The sequence below is a fragment of the Ailuropoda melanoleuca genome, chromosome 13 (assembly GCF_002007445.2).
Source record: "Ailuropoda melanoleuca isolate Jingjing chromosome 13, ASM200744v2, whole genome shotgun sequence".
NCBI lineage: Eukaryota > Metazoa > Chordata > Mammalia > Carnivora > Ursidae > Ailuropoda > Ailuropoda melanoleuca.
The window spans coordinates 68,069,483-68,089,756 of NC_048230.1; the positions used below are offsets into that span (position 1 = coordinate 68,069,483).

Genomic DNA, 20,274 nt, shown 5'->3' on the forward strand with positions numbered 1-20,274 from the left:
CCCCTGCTTGTGTTCCCTCTCTCGCTGGCTGTCTCTATCTCTTTCAAATAAATGAATAAAATCTTTAAAAAAAAAAAAAGAAAGAAGCCATGCTGAAGTTTAGTGATAAATATACCAATACCTGTAATTTATTTTGAAAAACATTAAAGGGGTGCCTGGCTGTTCAGTTTGTGGAGCATGTGATGCTTTATCTTGGGATGGTGAGTTCAAGCCCCATGTTTATATAGAGATAACTTTAAAATAATAATATATATATATATTAAAGATTTTATTTACTTATTTGAGAAAGAGAGCATGAGCAGGAGGAGGGGCCGTGGGACAAGCAGACTATCTGCTGAGCAGGGAGCCCAAAGTGGGGCTCAATCTTGGGATTCTGGGATCATGACCTGAGCCAAAGGCAGACACTTAACCATCTGAGACATCCAGGCACCCCAATAATAAAAACATCTTAAAAAAAAATCTGCTAACAGGTCACACTGAGGGGAGGCAAGGAAAGGTTTTACATCAGGCCAGTACCTTCCCCATAGCAGCCCTTGGGCCCAGTCACTTCAGGGTTTTTGGGGTTTTTTTCAAGATCTATTTTATTTTAGAGAGAGAGTGCACAGGGTGGGGGGAGAGGGAGAGGGAGAGAAAGTCTTAAGCAGACTCCACGCTGTGCACAGAGCCCAATGTGGGGCTTGATCTCATGACCTTGAGATCAGGGCCTGAGTGGAGACCAAGAGTCTGAAGCTTAACCAACAGCGCCACTCAGACTCCCCGTCCAGAATGTTATCTTGAACATGATTTTTGTTCCTTCAGGTGTTTTCTAACTAACCTGGACACTATACTTTTAAAATATTTATTTAAGTAATCTCTACACCCAATGTGGGGCTCAAATTTACCACCCTGACATCAAGAGTCACATGCTGTTCTGACTGAGACAGTCAGGTGCCCCTAAACTGGAAACTCTTTTTTTTTTTTTAAGATTTTATTTATTTGAGAGAGAGCACAAGCAGGGGGAGCAGCAGAGGGAGAGGGAGAAGCAGGCTCCCCATTGATCAGGGAGCCTGACGTGGGGATCGATCCCAGGACCCTGGTATCATGACCCGAGCTGAAGGCAGACACTTAAGGGACCAAGCCACCCAGGAGCCCCCTTAAACTGGAAACTCTTGAAGGAAAGAGACTGTGCTTTTTTTTGTACCCACAAATTATCCTGCAGAATGCTGAAAATACTGAAGTTACTAAATATTTGTTGAATGAATTAGTAAATGGCATATTTCACTAATAAGATTCCAAAAGAGTGTTCTAAATTATGTTTTGTTATAGTGTATTGAATTTTATCACTTTTATTTTCAAGCTAAAATAATGTTTTGGATAATCCTTTTGCCCGTGGAACGGACGGATGGGCTATATTATTACCTTATTCATGAGTACCCCTTAATTTTCTTGATCCCATAAATATGGGAGTTTTTGACATTGTACTTTTTTTTTTTAAAGGTTTATTAGAGAGAGAGAGGGTGAGCATGACCACAAGTTGGGGGTAGGACCAAAGGAAGAGGGAGAAGCAGGCTCCCCATTGAGCAGGGAGCCCAACTTGGGACTGGCTGCCAGGACCCTGGGATCATGACCTGAGCTGAAGACAGACACTTAACCGACTGAGCCACCCAGGCATCCTGACATTGTAGTTTTTGACAAAATATTAAACTCCGGCAAAAACATCAATTGTTGGGGTGCCTGGGTGGCTCAGATAGTTAGGCATCTGCCTTCGGCTCAGGTCATGATCTCCAGGTCCTGGGATCCAGCCCCATGTCGGGCTCCCAGCTTAGCAGGGAGTCTGCTTCTCCTTCTCCCTCTGCCTCTCCCCCTGCTTGTGCTCTCTCTACCTCTCTCTCTCTTTCTCTCTCTCTCTCTCAAATGAATGGATAAAATCTTTAAAAAAAGAAAATCAATTGTTGTTTCCTTATCTAGTTCACGTAGGCTCTTTAGAAACTGCACCTTTAAAAAATTAATTAAAAAAAAATGAAACTGCATCTTGAGTTTGAGGAATAGGATTCTCTGTTGGCGAAACCAAGCAAAATTATGAGAGTTGCAGTTCATGGTATCAGACTTAAATAAGTGGCTAGTGATGTACCCCTGAAACATCTCCTCCTCTTTTAAGGACTAATCATTCTCAAATTGATGAAAATTCCTCTGGGATATGTCACTAAAATGCCCCTGACATTTTGGCCAGTAGAGACAAACGCCAAATTCAATCAGTAAATTGATTTGATAATCAAGTACTAAAGGGGGAATGATAATTTCATACACCTGAATGTGGGTGGCAAAATTAATTCCATCTGTATGAAGAGGCTTGAATTTCTTGCTGTCAAAATGACTTTGGGGAAAAAAGTTCGTTGTGCCTGTCAGTAGCTCAATAATATTGCTGGAAATTATTAGGCAGACTATGAAACTGTAGTCTTTGGTCCAGGTCAAAGGCTCTGGTCAAAAAGAAATCTTGGTCTTCTGAGTTAGTGTCTGCATATCTGCATTCTTTTGTAAGGTCAATCACAAGTTTTTTGAGATAATAAAATCTTTCTCCTATGGGTGTCTTTTTATACAGAGAGGTTTAAATTTAATGTCTTGAAACTTTTATATTAAATGTTTTTTTAAGATGTATTTTATTTTTCGAGAGAGAGTGCACAAGTGGGGGAGAGGGGCAGATGGAGAAGGACAGAATCTCAAGCAGACTCTCTGCTGACCGTGGAGCTGGACACAGAGCTGGATCTCATGATCCCAAGATCATGACCCAAGCTGAAATCGGACACACAGCTGACTGAGCCACTCAGCTGCCCCTTAAAACTTGTATATTAAGTTTAGAGATACTTTGTATATATTTATAATTAAATTGTAATGTTTAAGAGACTTTTGTATATTAAAGATTCTAGTTAAATATGTATGACTGAGTGATTAAGATTCATGATTTTATGTGAAAGATATAGGAGACTACATCAGAAAAAAAATTTTTTTTAAAGATTTTTTTTATTTGACAGAGAGAGAGAGGGAGACTGCCAGAGAGTGAACACAAGGAGGGGGAGTGGGAGAGGGAGAAGCAGACTCCCCACCAAGCAGGAAGCCCCACCCGGGGCACCATCCCAGGACCCTGGGATCGTGACCTGAGCTGAAGACAGACTCTTAACTGACTGAGCCACCCATGTGTCCCATGTTCAACTTGAATTAACTCAATGGATAAAGTGAAGGTGATTTTAGAATTTTTTTTTTTAAAGATTTTATTTATTTATTTGATAGAGATAGACAGCCAGCGAGAGAGGGAACACAAGCAGGGGGAGTGGGAGAGGAAGAAGCAGGCTCATAGTGGAGGAGCCTGATGTGGGGCTCGATCCCAGAACGCTGGGATCACGCCCTGAGCCAAAGGCAGACGCTTAACCGCTGTGCCACCCAGGCGCCCCGATTTTAGAATTTTTGATTCATAAATAAAATTTTAAATTTTGAGTCTTAAGGTTTTAAAGATAACTATTAAAATGCATTTACTTTACAAATTGAATATTAATTTTTAAAATGCAAGTATCAGGGGATATTTGGCTGGCTCAGTCTGTAGAGCATGCAATGGGGTCATGAGTTCAAGCCTCATGCTGGGTGTTGAGCCTACTTAAAAAAAAAATGCAGGTGCCTGGGTGGCTTAGTTGGTTAAATGTCTGCCTTCCTCTCAGGTCATGATCCCAGGGTCCTGGGATGGAGCCCGGCTCAGGCTCTATGCTCGGAGAGGAGCCTGATTCTCCCTCTCCCTCTACCTGCTGCTCTGCCTACTTGTGTTCTCTTTCTGTCAAATAAATAGATAAAATCTTTAAAAAATAAAATAAAATAGACATTTGTTTAAAAAAAAATGCAGGGTCTTGTGGGTGGCTCAGTCGGTTAAGCATCTGACTTGATCTCAGCTCAGGTCTTGATCTGAGGGTTGTGAGTTCAATCCCTGCATTGCAGTCCATGCTGGGTGTGGAACCTACTTAATTTAAAAAAATGCAAGCATCAAAAATAGCACTTTCTGTCCATAAAAGTCATACACTGATATCAAAAAACATTGGCAGAATGTAGTTTTAAGAATTTAATTAATCTCTACACCTAACATGGGGCTTGAACTTACAAGCCCGAAATGTAGAATTGCATGCTCCACAGACTGAGCCAGCCAGGTGTCCTGACGTTGGCAAAATATTTTATTTTATTTTATTTTTTTAAAAGACTTTATTTATTTATTTGACAGAGAGACAGCCAGCGAAAGAGGGAACACAGCAGGGGAGTGGGAGAGGAAGAAGCAGGCTCCCAGTGGAGGAGCCTGATGTGGGACTCGATCCCGGAATGCCAGGATCACACCCTGAGCCGAAGGCAGACGCTTAACGACTGCGTTACCCAGGCGCCCCGGCAAAATATTTTAAATTTTAATTAAAATTCTTTAAGAATAGTATCTATTACCTCCTCTATTCCAGGCTTTTGGTTACTCAGTGACCTCTTCTCTATAAGTTATAAAACAGAATAATATACATATATTTTAAAGATTTTATTATTTATTTGAGAGAGAGAACATGAGGAGGGGAAAACTAGACTCCCGCTGAGCAGGGAGCCCCTGATGTGGGGCTTGATCCCAGGACTCTGGGATCATGATCTGAGCTGAAGGCAGACGCTTAACCAACTGAGCCACCCAGGCACCCCAAAAATACTCTTGTTTTAGAAGAGAGTTTTCCAGTTGGTGTTTCTTGATTGTGCTCTAAATTTCCAGGTTCACTCTGATCATCCTTGAACAGAAAACAATTTAAGAAATATTCAATAATCAAGTGACCAAAAGCTTAAAACCTTCCTATTCCCAAATAAGTCTAGAGGTTAAAGTCAAATTCTGTGTTGTCATGTTCCCAAACAAAAAAATTATTAAGGGGCCACCTTTGTGGTTTGATATTTGCACAATTAACAAGTCCCAGTAATAGAATTAAAGGTGCAAAGAGAAGGCAAAGTTTAGCTTTGGTTTTTTGTTAGTTTGAGCATTTTATATGCTTTAATGTTCTGTGCTGATTTTCAACACTTAAAACATTTAAAAGAGGATCCGAATTTTTAGGAAAAGGAGTAAGGGAATATCACTAACTATGCAACATCTATTAATCCTCTAAGAGAAACACCTGTGCGGAAAATTAACCAGAAATGTAAAGTCCCTTTACACTTATATTTCCCTCAAATAATTGTTTAGCAATAACAGAAGTTAACTTTTCTGAGGATTAACTATTTGTCAGGTACTTTACAGACAGTATCTCATTTAATCCTCACTATACTCCTATTAGGTCTTCATTTATTGAGTGTCCACCTGGCTGGGCACCAGGCTAAGCACTGAGAATTCAGTAGTAAGCATGATCAAGCTGAGCATTATCAGCCTAGGTCAGTCTCAAGAAGCTTAGCCTAGTAATTATGCTACCCTTCTTCCTAAGAGGAATTGGGAGGATAGGCTCTGAGAGATTAATTTACTTGTCCAAGGTCACACAGTGCTGGAGCAGCTTACAAGAACCAAATTATCTCATGTCAAATCTTGACCCTCAGTCACTAAACTGTTAGTAGACTTATCTGTAAGATTTTTATTGCTTTTATTTTTTTTTCAAGTGTTTTTATCTTGGAGGAGAAAGCCTTATAGTCAACAACCTCTCTGCTGCCCCTTCTTTTTCACAGTGTTGACTAGAGAACCGGTGGTGGTTTTATACTAACTGCCAGGTATCTGAGAAACTTAAGGGGTTGAGAAGCCAAGTCCCAGGGTAATGGAGGACATTTTTGAAGAAACAATAGCAACCCCCTCAGAAGGCCAGACTATAAAATCTGTGGCACAAAGCTGATCCATTGCCAAGGGAAGCAGTTTGTTTTTTCACCTCCTCCTTGCCTTTCTCCACTATTTCCAAGGGTGTTTAGTTAGCCGTGCCTAGCCCACTGGCTTCAAAAGGCCGGAGTATCTTATTTTTATTCTACACCCATAGCCCATGGCCCCCTACGGTCTCTTCTTGCCTTCTCTCTTACACGCTTTTCGCTTCTTCATTCTTAGCGGATAACCTATACATGATAGTTTTCGTTGTTTTCTATCGCCATATGGACTAGATTTCCTTATGGCGACCTTGACAGACACCAGGGTGGGAAGCCCGGGGGAGGGGAGAGGCGGTCGGCTCTGGGAGAGAAACCCTCAGATAGCTGTGAGGAGGCGCCACAAGGAGGAGGCGACCATCGAGCTCCATTCAGCGTTCAGTTTTTAAGAGGATTGACAGGAAGTGTACCAACTGTCTTCGCTCTAGCTTCTTGCGCGGTCTCGCGAGATACGGACGTCTAGGTGGAGGGGGTGTCAAAGGCACCGCTCCGAGTGGGGGATGGGAATATCTGTGGCGCAATCATTGCGCGAGATTGGGCCATGGTCGCTGGGGCCTTGCTTATATCTCGCGATATTTCAGCTGCTCCGGTCTGGAACTAGAGGCAGCTTCTCGCGAGAGCCCGTGCTGAGAGCTCTGTGAGGCCCCGTGTGTTTGTGTGTGTGTATGTGTGTTGGTGGATGTGAGTACGGGGAAGCAGCGGCCGCCATTTCAGAGAGCTTGCCGAAGCTGTCGCAGGGGTGGATCCTGAGCTGCCGAAGCCGCCGTCTTGAACTTCCGCGCGGGCTCCTCTAATCCCATTGTTTTTTTTAGATTCGCTCGGGCCTATCCGCCCTTGGAGCCCGAAATTCGGGCTGGGCGGTACCGCGGCCTGGGCCTAGCGGCTTAACAGTAGCAACAGCGGCGGCAGCAGCAGCCCCCTCTTTCCGAATACAAGCACCCCAGGGGCCCGAAAGCCCGCACAGGTAAGGAGATGTCGCGGGCCTGGGTAATATCAGAGTTTTTCAGAGGTTTGGTTTTCGTCTGGTTTGAGGGGAACTCCTTCGGCGGTCTTTAACGACTTGGGGGGGGGCGGCTCGACAAATGGGCTCCATTTCGGCGGCCGCGCCCTTATTTTCCGGTCGTGTGGATTTCAGGATTCTTGGGTGGCAGGGACCCCAGATAGGCTTCGGGCGGATGGCGACCGGTCCCTTGGAGGCCTGGCCGGCCGCGACTTCCCAACATGGCGCCAGCCGAAAGCTACCATGGCACACAACCCCTCCCAACCGAGGGAGTTTCCCTTTGCCCCTAAAATGGCAGCGCGGGTTTTGCGCGGAAAGAGGCGCTCTTACGGACGGCGTTTGGGTTCGGTTTTTGGAGTTAATAGGGGGCCTTTTTTTTTTTTTTTTTTTGGATCGTACATTTATTTCCATGTGTTCAGTCTTGGAGACTTTTCAGATTTAATTACAAAGCTTGGTAAAGTGCATCGTGCCACTTTGGCCATTCCAGGGCTTTCTGAAGATTTTTCTGAAGTTTTGGAATTTGTCGGGTATGAAGGAGATTGAGCGGAATTAAAAAATTTTTACTAACTGAATTATCTCTCTTATTTTCTAGGCGTTTAGAGAAAATGGCAGACGATATTGATATTGAAGCAATGCTTGAGGCTCCTTACAAGAAGGTGAGAAAAAACATGTCGGTGAGGTTTATATAGTTCTTAATTTAGCATTATCACGAAACTACTGCTGAAATGTAAACTAACCTCCCCGGAGCCCTCTTGATTATCTTATCAGAGATGCATTACATGTAACTTACAAAAGTAAATATATGCTATTGATGTAATAATATTGTGCAGTAGTTTCACTTCAGCGTGATGAATAAATGCCCATCTATCTCTCTTTGTAGACTTGCCTAACGATATCTCACCTCTACTCCCATGAATTCACCTTTGATTCCAGTGTGAACTGTCAATCATAAGGTAGTAATTGAGTGACTTATCGCTGTACCGTGGTCCCCTAGGTAAAATGACTCAACTAAGAATTACCAGCTCCAGTTTGGTATAGCAAAAAGGTGAATGTAGTGGTTTGGGAAAATAGCAGGGGTCCAAGAATAACAAAGCATAACCAGTCTGTGGCAAGCAAATCTTTAAGTTTTACAAGAAGAAATGGGTGAGATTTAAAAATTTTTTTCTATATACATATGACTGGTGATAGTAAATATTGAAACGGGCAGGTGGTGATCTGCTCAGTTAAAAATTACTGAAATTCTTGGATCCCTGAATAGAAAATTTTTTTTAAAGCAAAGGAGGCAGTATCACAACTTAAGAGTCACTTGATGACTGTTTTACTGTGCTCCGTATTGTTTTATTTTTAATTAGTCCCTGCCATAATATTTCACACTAAAAGCTACAAAGGAATTATTTTGGCTAGTAGTATAGTCTGACCCATTTCAGTATCACAGTAAAAGTGTCTTTTCATTCTTTCACCAGTTGGTGGTGAAAATAACAGTATGCATGCATTATCACTGGTGTCGCAAACTGTAAGCTTTGTAAGTTAGCACTTATACTTCTATAAGTGATGTGATCAAACTTTAAAAAATAAACATTGCGCTAAACCTTTTAAAATAATACATCTGTTTTGGAGTGTATAGCACGACCATGTGGTACCAATTTGGATGAATTCTTTTAGCTTTAAATAGTGTGTGTAGTTTTGTAATGCTTAGACTCTTGAAGAACTACTTTCTGTTTTAATGTTAAGATTCTTGTGTCTTAGTTTAACATGGATGTAATTCCATGTAAACAGGTATGGAAGTAGGAAATGTTTAGGCTGGACTGGTGGATTATTAATTGACTTTCTTGGGTTCTTGGGAGTCAACATTACTAAAGCAGTGTGAATCCCTGTTTGCTTCAGGGCGAGATGTGTGACAGAGGTGGCATCAAGCTCTTACAGTCCCAACCCTCCAACGGAAATGGGCGAAGATCTCAGGAATGGCATCGGTCACAGGAAATCGATAGTGGCTGGCTGCTAGCATGGCCACTTGGGGCTTAGGCAGAAATAGAGCCATGGTACTGACCAAAGGGACCATAGCACATGGAATAAAACTCAAAACAGGACTTCATTCATGTTTTATAGAAATTCTATTTAACCACTTCAACACTGTAAATCTGGATAACTTAATATCTAACTATATAAGAAAGTAAAATTTAACATGTTAATGTGCATTTTTATTTTTGTATCTCGATGACTTAATTGTAAGCAACAAAGTGGTTAAACACATACCCATCTAAATTTTTTTATAGCCTTCCATGTTAAACTATAAACAAGTTATTAGTTTTAAAATTGTTTTGTATTTTCTTATTCCTATTCCCTTTACCCTTTGACAACTTGAAATGTTACCACTTCGTCCTCATGATGTTCTTCTATCAACCCTGCTTAGGATGAGAACAAGTTGAGCAGTGCTAACGGCCATGAAGAACGTAGCAAAAAGTAAGTTATAAGAAGGGACCTAGGGTGGGGAGACCTTTATGTGATTGAGATCTTAAGTTGTGTTTCTGTGGCTGTAGCATCAAACTAAAAGTTCTCTTCAGAAGCTTTTCCTTGTCTCTCTTTAAAAAGTCATTCTTTACCTTCTGAAGGGATGAGAAACTATTTGAGGATATGAAACTATGGATTCTTTACCTAGATTTCGGGATATAGTTTCAGGGACCTTTTGGACACCTTCCCCTCCAAGTCTGTCCATTACAGTCTGGATGAGAGTTCCTGTATTAGAGTTTGTCTTTTGTCGTAAATTTATAAATTTTGGCTTAATATTTTGGTGTGTTATCAATAAAACTTTCATATCCACTGAAGATGGGCTAGGAAGAAGAAAAGGTAACAAATAACTAGCCAGTGGAGAATATTGTTTGCTCTAAATCACGGAAGGAGTCAGAGCTGTGAATTATTTATGCGCCTTGCTGCTGAAAGGCCCTTTTTGTAGCAACATTATAGCATATTAAGTACTTTTTAGGTGGCTTTTACATGGCTTTTGTTGTCTTAAGCTTTTTAAACTCTAAAATACTTAAATAGTGAAAATGGAGTTTTTAAAAAAAATTGTGCATATTAATGCAATTTACTAGGTTAAATGAGTAACCTGTAACAGGAACTCAGTGTTACAAACTAGTATAGAATACAGTATGTGATCAGTCTCGACAGTATAAGCCAGACCACTTTATAAAGTTGGATCCTATTTTTGGAGTATTCTTTCTGCTCTAAAAATTAGTGATTCTTAACATCACGTGGGCATGTTACAAGCATTAAATTGTTTTAGTAGCCTATTTTGTGATGTCATTAAAATAATTTGTCATGTACATGACTCCATCTAATGAAAAATGATGATAACAAAATAAAATAGCCACTTGATTCTTTTGGCTCTTTTCCTAATAAGAGCTCAGAATGCTTCATAATACACTAAGTCAACATCCTCACAACAACTTTGTTAGGTAGGTTAATAGAATTTCACAAAAAAGATGAGAAAATTCTTAGATTGGATTATGCAGGCTTTGTTATGCTGATTTTTTTTATTAAGATTCCCCTAAAAATGTAGTGATGAATTTAAAATGATGCAACTTGTAGAAAATGTCTTACCTTTTTTTTTTTTTTTTGATTCAAAGTTGGGTAGAGGGTCTGTTATAGTCTAATCACAACACATTGTGGGAATTAATCACATTGGGTTTAGTCTTGAATTGCTACGGTTTAAGGCAATCAACCAGTTATTGCATGGTTTAATATCACCTGGCTTTAGACGTTTTACCAAAGTAAGAGTTTCCTAATTAACGGTTTTAATTCCCAAACTGTGATGAAAACCTAGGAAGGAGTATTCATATAAATTGAAGTTATCCAATCTAGGTATCAGGCCTATTGGGTGGGTAAAGTTCTTACCCCAAGTGCCAAAAGGATGAGGACAAGGACTTTGGTGTCAAGAGTTTTGTTTGACCATTCTCAGATGACACGCCTTGCTACTAACTTGATCTCCAGTTTATACTTGTTTCCATTCTGCACCTGAGCTCGTTAAGGCTACCAGGCTTTTTACAGGAAATTAAGCATCAAGCTCTCCATGACTGATGCTTTGTGGCCTTATTTAATGTAAAGAGTCTTGTGACACTGAATAGAAGAATGAATAATTTTCTTTCATTGGTTACAGGATAGCTAATTTAAGGGACCGTCCTTTTGAAACATCCCAACTACTGTCTAGTATCTTTTTAAATGTACAGATTATTTCTGTCATACTTCTTATTCTCAGTTAAAGCTGCTTAAATAAATGGCTTTTTTGTTCAATCAGGAACTTTTCACCCATTTTTCTAAAGGGAATTGATCTTTTAGATTAATTTTAAAGTTATCTAGAAGAAAATTTTCATATTTAAGGTTAGATAAAATGTAAAACAAATAGTGTTCTGTGCTTTAGTGTGCTGCATAAATTCTTTTAAAGGAAAATGCCATGTTGCGTTTTTCATCCTAAAACTTCATTGCCTTAAAAGCAGTTGAGTGTTGGGATATAGTTTTAAGGTGGTAAGAAAATGCACGTTCTGAGAAATTGAAAGTTAACCAGCTAGTAAATGTTTTCTTTAATGATTCTCAGTACATACACTCAGTTGTATTCTGGTAGTAGTAGCAGGAACTAAGTTGAGAATAACATAAATTGGTTATCAATTAGCCTGCTTTCTGAATAGCTATACCCCTGAGTTTGGCAAGACCTCAAACTATTACTTTTAAGTATCTGAGCTTGCCTTCATGGGAATATTATTTGTTAGTGTAACCATTTTTGGAAAGTCTAAACCAGCGTCCATTCAGTTAAGCTCTTTAGGAATTACTCAAAAAAGGATAACAATAAAATGACACAGTTGAAATATATTGGCTACTGTGTGTGGATTATCTATAAATTTTGGAATAAATGACTTTTCTATTTTTTTTCTTATTTTCCAGAGTACTTTGCATTTAAATTTTAGATCTTCTTACATGGAAGAGGTCAAATCCAGTTATAGCAAAACACCTTTACAGCAGAGGCCATATAACCAAAAAGTCCAAAGGCCCATCCCAGTGGACCATTTACTTCAATGATGTTCAGTACAAAATTCCACTGCCACTAAAGACTTTGGAAAGTCCCTTTTAAGTTGTAACAGGATTTGACTATTAGTGTGGATTTTGATAACCCTTCTTAAGTTAACTTAATGTTCTTTCAAGCTGCAATTTGTTATAGAGAAGTATATTGCTTTCTTAAATTTTTGTCTGGGCTTTTATGAAGAGGATTGTGCTTTTGAATGTCTTAGTATGTTGCTGTCTTTTTACCTGTCTGGGGTTGCCTTCAGATGTGGGTGGGGACTCATTTGTAAAAAGTTCTAGGAAGACTTTTAGTTGAAGTTAGTTCTCCAATTTTCCAGTCCTGTCCTTTGGCAGAGTAAGTTTTGGGCCTAAAAAGAAGTAGATTGGGAGGTTGGCTGCCTCTCTGCTGTGGGCCATCTGTGAGCAGAGCAATACTTTATTTGTCTGTCCTTTTTGTGGGGGATGGAGTTACTTTTTGCTTTGTCCCCTGATGGATTATATGTAGGACTTTTGATGATAGCTATCTCACAGAATTCTTAGGCTAAGATACAGTGTCAGGTATTTCAGGCAACAAAGTTGGAATGTAAACTGTTGCCCTTCTGAGCATTGCTTTGATGACTTCTATATAAATAATGAGTGTAGCCTAATTTTCTGTCATGTGCTACCTAGCATATACATTTCTGACAGTCAGGTGGATTATCTTGAAATTTTAGACAAAGTTTCTGCCTCCTTGGAAAGCTCTACATCTCCTTGTGATTGGAGTGTGGGTTTCAAGATTCCAGAAGGTGGGTGTCTTCATTTTCTATTTTCAATGCACTCTAAGATGACCTGCTTACAGGTTCTCTGAGGCAGACTTCAATTGCTCTTGTGCTAACTTTGCTTTGATAAGGACTAAACAGTTTAATTAAATTTTCCAAATGATGTAGAGTTGTCAAAATGTTTAATTATCTTTTTAGCCACTACAAATTGACATTTTAGCGGAATAAGTTTATTTTTAAATGTCTTTGAATTTATATTGAAATATCTGAAGGCACCTCTAAAATTTGGGTGATGACAAAGAGGTACAGATGGTAAGATTTAATTACGAAATGAATGGGTGGTATACTATGAAGAATACAGAAATGAACAGAAAGATATGACTGACTGGCTTTTTTACCTTTCAGAGTTTGAGATTATAATTTATAAAGATTGATAAAGGTGTTGATCCTTGTTTTTGATTGCACCCTACAGGCTTGTATAAACTTGGCATGCTCCATTATCTGGTGTACTCATTGTAACTTTAAATAGAACATATCTGAAAAGGTCACAAAAGTCTAGGTGTGTGTCAGAATGCATTTTATTGCATTAGTTTTATTGTTCTTTGTCAATACTTGTAAGTTTGCCCATGAAAACCAAAGTATTGATGCTTGTATGGCCCTTTGAAGTAGAAAATATTCATATGTGTAAATTGGGTCCGAATTGGCTCACATAAAGGAAGTTAGCATCTTTAGTGAAAATTTTTACATATGACCCACTATTAAATGTTAACATATTCTGTTGTAACTTTATTACTGTATCTAGTGGATTACAGTAATACTCGTTGGCCAGTTACGTGTTGGTCAAACTTTATTTAAAAGTTCAGGTTTTTATCTACCTCCCCACAAATGATTTCCTTGTTAAAGCTGTAACTGACTCAGGAGTGATGATTATAGTTCCTGTTCTCAACTGATTTTCATCTGACTGCTGATTATCAGTAGTAGAAGGCAAAGGTAGGGTGCTGTTTACCTTACTTAGGAATTATTTTTCCATAAGTATGATTATGTATCATTGTATAATAGTAAAAATAGCAAGATAAATTTACAAAAAGATTAAAAGATTTCTGACCATAAGAGGAAGTATATTTTGGCAGTTTCTTAAACCAGCAAGATAATGGTAATTCTTTTTCTTCTCAGGAGGAAAAAAAGCAAGAGCAGAAGTCGTAGTCATGAACGAAAAAGAAGCAAAAGTAAGGAACGAAAACGAAGTAGAGATAGAGAAAGGAAAAAGAGCAAAAGCCGTGAAAGGAAGCGAAGTAGGAGCAAAGAAAGGAGACGGAGCCGTTCAAGAAGTCGAGATCGCAGATTCAGAGGCCGCTACAGAAGTCCTTAGTATGTAACTGTAATTATGATGATTTTGGTTTTGAGAGTCATTCTCTGGGTATCCAGAAAACAGTTTAACCTGAGTAATTTCATTGTAAAATTTTGTTTTTCAATATGACTAGTTGAAAAGCATTAAATGAGGATATTGGCATTTCTAACAAAGTAGAAATACAAAGTGTGGACCAATACATAACTTTTGTTTTAGTAGGCATACAGATTATTTTTGTTATTTCATCTAAAATATTTTAACTGTATGCCAGTCCAAACTAGACCAAAGCACTAGAGTGCTTAAAAGACTTGATAATTGCAGTGCCAAATATTTGAAAGCTTGAAGTATGTGAGCTATTTCAGATATTCCTTGCTGACCATAAATTTGTTTAAAATTTTAAATCTCAGATATGTTATAAATACATACAATTAGTCAAATAACTTGTCAATAATCTTGTCTGGCTGTTTTCAGCTGAAATGACAGATCCTTCGTGAATTTGGCGTCTGCTCCTTGATGATGAATTCTGGGGCTCATCACATTTATATTTAAGATTTTTTTAAAAACAGTTAAATACTAAAAGTGCTTTGAAATCACTGGAAATTTGTGGTTTAACAAGTTGGAAACATGTTTTATTATAGCCATTTAAAGAATGTTAATAAGTTTGGAAGGAACCTACCTTACAACTCTTATGAAAGGTTTGAATCTAGCCGTCCTTAGCCCTTCACCTTGTTCTTTCCTCTTAATGAGTATTCTGTTGTAAACTGTGGGGGAATGTATTAAAATCAGCACTCCTAACTTGAATGGTTGGAGATGGAATTGAAAGACAAACAGACGTGAATAAGTTTTGATTCTTTTACTTGGACAAGATAACACTCTAAGCTTTAGTTTTCTCATCTTTTGAGCGGTAACAACTGACATGAACTTTAATGAGTATTGAATTGACAAGAGAATGAAAGTAAAGGACCCACAATACTTGCTGTTCATGAAACGTTTGGGTATTATTTGAAGCCATTAAAGTTAGTAACGCTTCGGGTTCTGATTCTTACTCTTTAACCTTTAAAATAAAAGGGATTGAACTCCTTGTCCTCTGAGTTCCTCCTAGCTATTTATTTCACAAACATTTAAGAGCTGAAAGAGGACCACAGTGTTTTAATTCTAAATGATTAATGCTTTTTTTGTCTAATTTATTAAGATTTACCGTATTTGTTTTTACCAGAATTAATTAAATAGGGGGAAAAGGGATTACCTTAATAAATTCTGTGTAATATCTCTTTTGGGTGATGAATACTTGAAGTTGGCCTATAATCCTGGTCTGACTTAAAAATGATTTAGTTCTTGTGTGTGGTTTCATGTGATCTTTAATTTATTCAGTAAATTTATATTCTTAGTTATGACTATTAGTCTGAACTGTGAAGGACCCATTTAATATAAAATTTTATTTGGAGCTGCTTGGGTGTTGCAGGTATGCCTAGAGTTCATGAAAATGAGTCCACATGTGGATCACATACCACTTAGATACTTTGATTTTGCTACCCTTCTTGAAAAGGAGAGTAGGATGAGCACTAAGGGGCATCTGACCTGTCCCTTTAAGTTAATTTGGTCTTTCAAAATAAATAAAAAGACCCCAAAACCATTAGGCCTTTTTAGAATTCAGAATGAAACTGGATCTTAAGATAGTTTTATGATCTCTTGAAAACATTCCTTAATTATGTCAGGTTCACAAATTCTTTGAAATCTAATGAACTTTCTTTACATCTTTACTATGGAATATTTTGTCATGAAGTGAAGTACGATACACAAACTGCTTTCATGCAGTCTCTGAGACTTACTGTTAAATGGAAAAGATGGAGTTTCATGATAGTAAAGAATTAGTCCCATTTTAAAAACTCCTCAAAATATGTGTATTTGTGTATATACATATATATAAATACATAAGTTCCTGCAAACGGATCTGCAAAGATACACACCAAATTGTTAACTATAGTTGCTCCTGGTGTGAGGGAAGTTCAGGGTGATTTATTTTCACTTAAAAAAAATCTCAGGAATGTATTCATAAACGTGTAATTAAGAAAAAGCAGTAGACTGAAAAATGATAGAATTTTCAGAATCTTAATAATATTGAGGCTGTAACCTTTGGTCTCGGCACCTTTCAGTGGTCCAGGATGGATAACTATATATAAGAGCAGTTACCTGGGATAGAGTTAAGGGAAAAAAGTCTTATTTCCTCTTCATAATTGAGGTGGAAAAAATCAGCCTAAACAATGTTAAACTTGCTGGAGAGCGCATGAACGCGATCTTAGCAAGACCCTAACCCTGTAACTAGTGTAATTTTGTGTTTCCTTTTTAGCTCCGGACCAAAATTTAACAGTGCCATCCGAGGAAAGATTGGGTTGCCTCATAGCATCAAATTAAGGTTTTTAAACATACTTCTGAATTGTTTAAATTGTTTTTCAAGGAACTAATGTGGTGTACTTGTTTGGGTAATTTCTGAAACTTTTTGACTTTGCAGCAGACGACGCTCCCGAAGCAAAAGTCCATTCAGAAAAGACAAGAGCCCTGTGAGGTAGCTGTTGTCCCTATTTTTTTTTCTTTAGCACTTTCAGCTTTTGTAAAGCTTTTGCAACTTCTGCTACTGTTAAATTTATTAACATTTAATAATTTGGACTGTGTTAAATCAATGTGCATGTGTAAGTTCTCATTTTAATGTTCTATAAGAATGGAGCAGTAATTACAGTTCTAAGATGTAAGGTACTACATGTGCTCTTAATTCCCTTTTAAATTTTAATGGTAACTACAGAAAACTTTAAATAGACTTGCCTCTGCTTATCTTGGAATTAATAAATTTTGAGTTACTAATAGCCTTATGGGAAATTGGTTGTAACAATCATGAGTTTTATTAATCTGGCTCTCTTTACTGAGAATAAAGTATTTAATTTCCAAAATCCATACCAAGTTGACTTGTTTCTAAGTAATCTTTAGTTATCAAATGTTGTTTTTCCTCTTAAATAAACTTAAGACTGACTTATGAAGTCCACCATTTATTTTGGTTTAGGGAAAATTTTGATAATGGCAGCATTGTTCTTTACTGATATTCTTTCTGACTTCCCTTAAAGGGCACCTTTTAATTTAGAGTTCATTATATGTTACATTTGTTATCTGGTATATTCTAATTCTAGGATTTGATGAAAACCTTAATGATTTTAAAAGCTCTTTTTTGGGGGTGCCTGGGTGGCTCAGTCGTTAAGCGTCTGCCTTCGGCTCAGGGCATGATCCCCGCATTCTGGGATCGAGCCCCACATCAGGCTCCTCTGCTATGAGCCTGCTTCTTCCTCTCCCACTCCCCCTGCTTGCGTTCTCTCTCTCGCTGGCTGTCTCTATCTCTGTCGAATAAATAAATAAAAATCTAAAAATAAATAAATAAAAATAAAAAATAAAAGCTCTTTTTTGTAACCCGTTGAGCTTTTTTTGCCTTTTTTTTTTTTTCAACACTCTTCAGTATTTACTCTCGTAAGGAAATCCTGTTTTCTCTTTTTCTGGATGTACCTCTGTTTCGTAGTTTAAAATTACCTGCTGATTTACCAAGGAAATGTACCAGAATTTTGTAGGTGGAATATCTCAAAAGTACCTTCCTGAAAATGTCCAGAACGTGGATAAGAGCGTGTTTGTGCTTTTATCTTTAGGGATTCACTTAGGACCTAACCTTTAGTGATGTTTTGTATTAAGTAATGTTAATAGGCACTCTGTTTTTTTCCTTGAAATTCGTGAAATTAAGTTTCGTCTCTTGTGCTCTTTTACGTGGGCTCTTTAGTTTCTTCCATATAATCAGAAGTGCTTTTGATCTTCAAGGCTGTCTGTAAAAATGAATAAATTGAATCCCACTGCTGGCATTTATTTAATTTCCTGCTTTTCATTTTTGTCTTGTATATGGGTATTGTTTCTGTATTTTATTTTATTTTTTTTTTTTTTTAAAGAATTTTATTTATTTATTTATTTATTTGACAGAGAGAGAGAGACAGATGCGAGAGAGGGAACACAAGCAGGGGGAGTGGGAGAGGAAGAAGCAGGCTCAACAGCGGAGGAGCCTGATGTGGGGCTCGATCCCATAACGCTGGGATCACGCCCTGAGCCGAAGGCAGACGCTTAACCGCTGTGCCACCCAGGCGCCCCTGTTTCTGTATTTTATAACCATCAAGAAACATTGCTTTGGATACTAAATTTGTAGAGTCTTATAAGACTGGTCGAATAAACAACCAGGTCATGGTTCCATATATCTATCTCAGTTTGTTAAATAAAAATTTAGGGGAAAATTAGAGTAAAATAGTTGCCATCATCTCAAGTTGGTCATTTATGATTGTCGAACTTTATTTCACTTCATGGATTTATGGTTTTGTTTTGGAAAGCCATCCTTTCATTAATTTGGACCATTCTGACATTGTAGCTAGTAAGTGGTTATTTTCTGTGACTATTCTTAAACTCTCGGGCTTCAGATTGGTCTTTCATTCTGTAGAAATTAACCATTTGTAAGATTGAGATGCTAATGGACTTTCGTCCTGATACCCTGTAAGATATTAGCAGAAGAAACATTTAGTAACTATCTTGTTGAAGGAATTGAGTCATACTGAATTATTTTATGGACATTTTGTATAAATCTTAGTGAAAGTGGGCCTGGGAGGGATACCTCGGTGGCTTAGGCAGTTAAGTGTCTGCCTTCCGCTCAGGTCATGGTCCCACCTGGCACCCTGCTCAGCAGGGGGTAGTCTGCTTCTCCCTCCATCTGCCTCTTACCTGCTTACGCACGCACGCTCTCTCTTCCTCACTCTCTCAAAGAAATAAAATCTTAAAAAAGAAAACGGCCTTGGGAATAATGACAGACTACTGGTAAAGTTTATTCTGTTTATTGAAAATGAACTTCATAAGGTTATTTTAAGAATACAATTTATAAAACTCATTATTTTTTTATTCCTGTTAGGGAACCTATTGATAATCTAACTCCTGAGGAAAGAGATGCAAGGACAGTTTTCTGCATGCAGCTGGCAGCAAGAATTCGGCCAAGGGATTTGGAAGAGTTTTTCTCTACAGTAGGAAAGGTAAGTTTTTAGTCTATTTAGGGAAGTCGAGTAAAAGGGAATTGCAAACAACATTTTAATAATTGTCAGTTTGCTAGGTTAAATTAGAGAATATTTAAACACCAAATCTTTTGATTTAGAAGAATTCAGTTAGAGAAACTTTTGGGTAACATTTCTGTTTCTGCCTCAATTGGAAGTTAATAGTGTTGGAATTAATAACTATTATCATACATTCATCGAAAGTAGAAATGGACGGACAAGTTCACTTATTTAAAACATTGGGGGGCGCCTGGATGGTTTACTTAGAGAAACGTGTCATGAGTTCATGCCGCACGTTAGGTGTAGAGATTACTTATAAGTAAAACCACATGATCAGTAAAAAAAAATTTTTTTGGTGGTTTACAGTGGATGGTTGCATAAACAGAAGCTTATGTTAAGTGTCTGTTTTCTTTTTAGGTTCGAGATGTGAGAATGATTTCTGATAGAAATTCAAGACGTTCCAAAGGAATTGCATATGTGGAGTTTGTTGATGTTAGCTCAGTGCCTCTAGCAATAGGATTAACTGGCCAACGTGTTTTAGGAGTGCCAATCATAGTACAAGCATCACAGGTAATTATTTTCTTGGTTATGAATTTGATTAGCGATAGTGCAAGAAACCTGTTGCGTAGCATTACGCTACAGTATCTTTACATAATCATTCATTATTGGCGTTAGATGTTTTCAGAATAGTTATTATTTTTTTTTTTTTAGATTTTATTTATTTGACAGAGAGACAGCCAGCGAGAGAGGGAACACAAGCAGGGGGAGTGGGAGAGGAAGAAGCAGGCTCCCAGCGGAGGAGCCCAATGTGGGGCTCGATCGCAGAATGCTGGGATCACGCCCTGAGCTGAAGGCAGACGCTTAACTACAGAGACACCCAGGCACCCCCTCAGAATAGTTTTTGGTGTTTTTTTTTTTTTTTTAAACTTTGTCTTGGTTACTTTGATGATAGTACATTCTTAGCAACATCCTATTCTAATATGAATTGTAAATACCTATTTCATGAAAAAGACCTGAGAATTTGGTCTAGAATTTTACTGATTTGTGATAATTTATTAGTTGGGGATATAAGCATTTAAGAACATGTTGGGGGTGCCTGGGTGGCGCAGTCGTTAAAGCGTCTGCCTTCGGCTCAGGGCGTGATCCCGGTGCTCTGGG

At 38.2% G+C, this 20,274-nt stretch overlaps 1 protein-coding gene across 7 annotated transcripts in view; it reads left to right on the forward strand.

The window, feature by feature from the left end:
* Window positions 1–6,499: 6,499 nt before the first annotated feature.
* RBM39 (RNA binding motif protein 39) overlaps window positions 6,500–20,274 on the forward strand; it is a 31,233-nt gene continuing 17,458 nt past the window's right edge. For 2 of the 7 annotated variants that reach the window (XM_011221266.3, XM_002916413.4), the window contains exons 1-8: window positions 6,502–6,820; window positions 7,449–7,512; window positions 9,267–9,316; window positions 13,837–14,031; window positions 16,359–16,424; window positions 16,521–16,574; window positions 18,981–19,098; window positions 19,534–19,686. In XM_011221266.3, the coding sequence (XP_011219568.1) occupies window positions 7,462–7,512; window positions 9,267–9,316; window positions 13,837–14,031; window positions 16,359–16,424; window positions 16,521–16,574; window positions 18,981–19,098; window positions 19,534–19,686 (687 nt within the window). In that variant the 5' untranslated portion in view covers window positions 6,502–6,820; window positions 7,449–7,461. Of the gene's footprint in view, window positions 6,821–7,448; window positions 7,513–7,736; window positions 7,810–8,740; window positions 9,317–12,618; window positions 12,691–13,836; window positions 14,032–16,358; window positions 16,425–16,520; window positions 16,575–18,980; window positions 19,099–19,533; window positions 19,687–20,274 lie in introns of those variants that run through there. The other 5 variants (XM_011221267.3, XM_011221268.3, XM_034641294.1 and 2 more) reach the window with 4 other exon arrangements.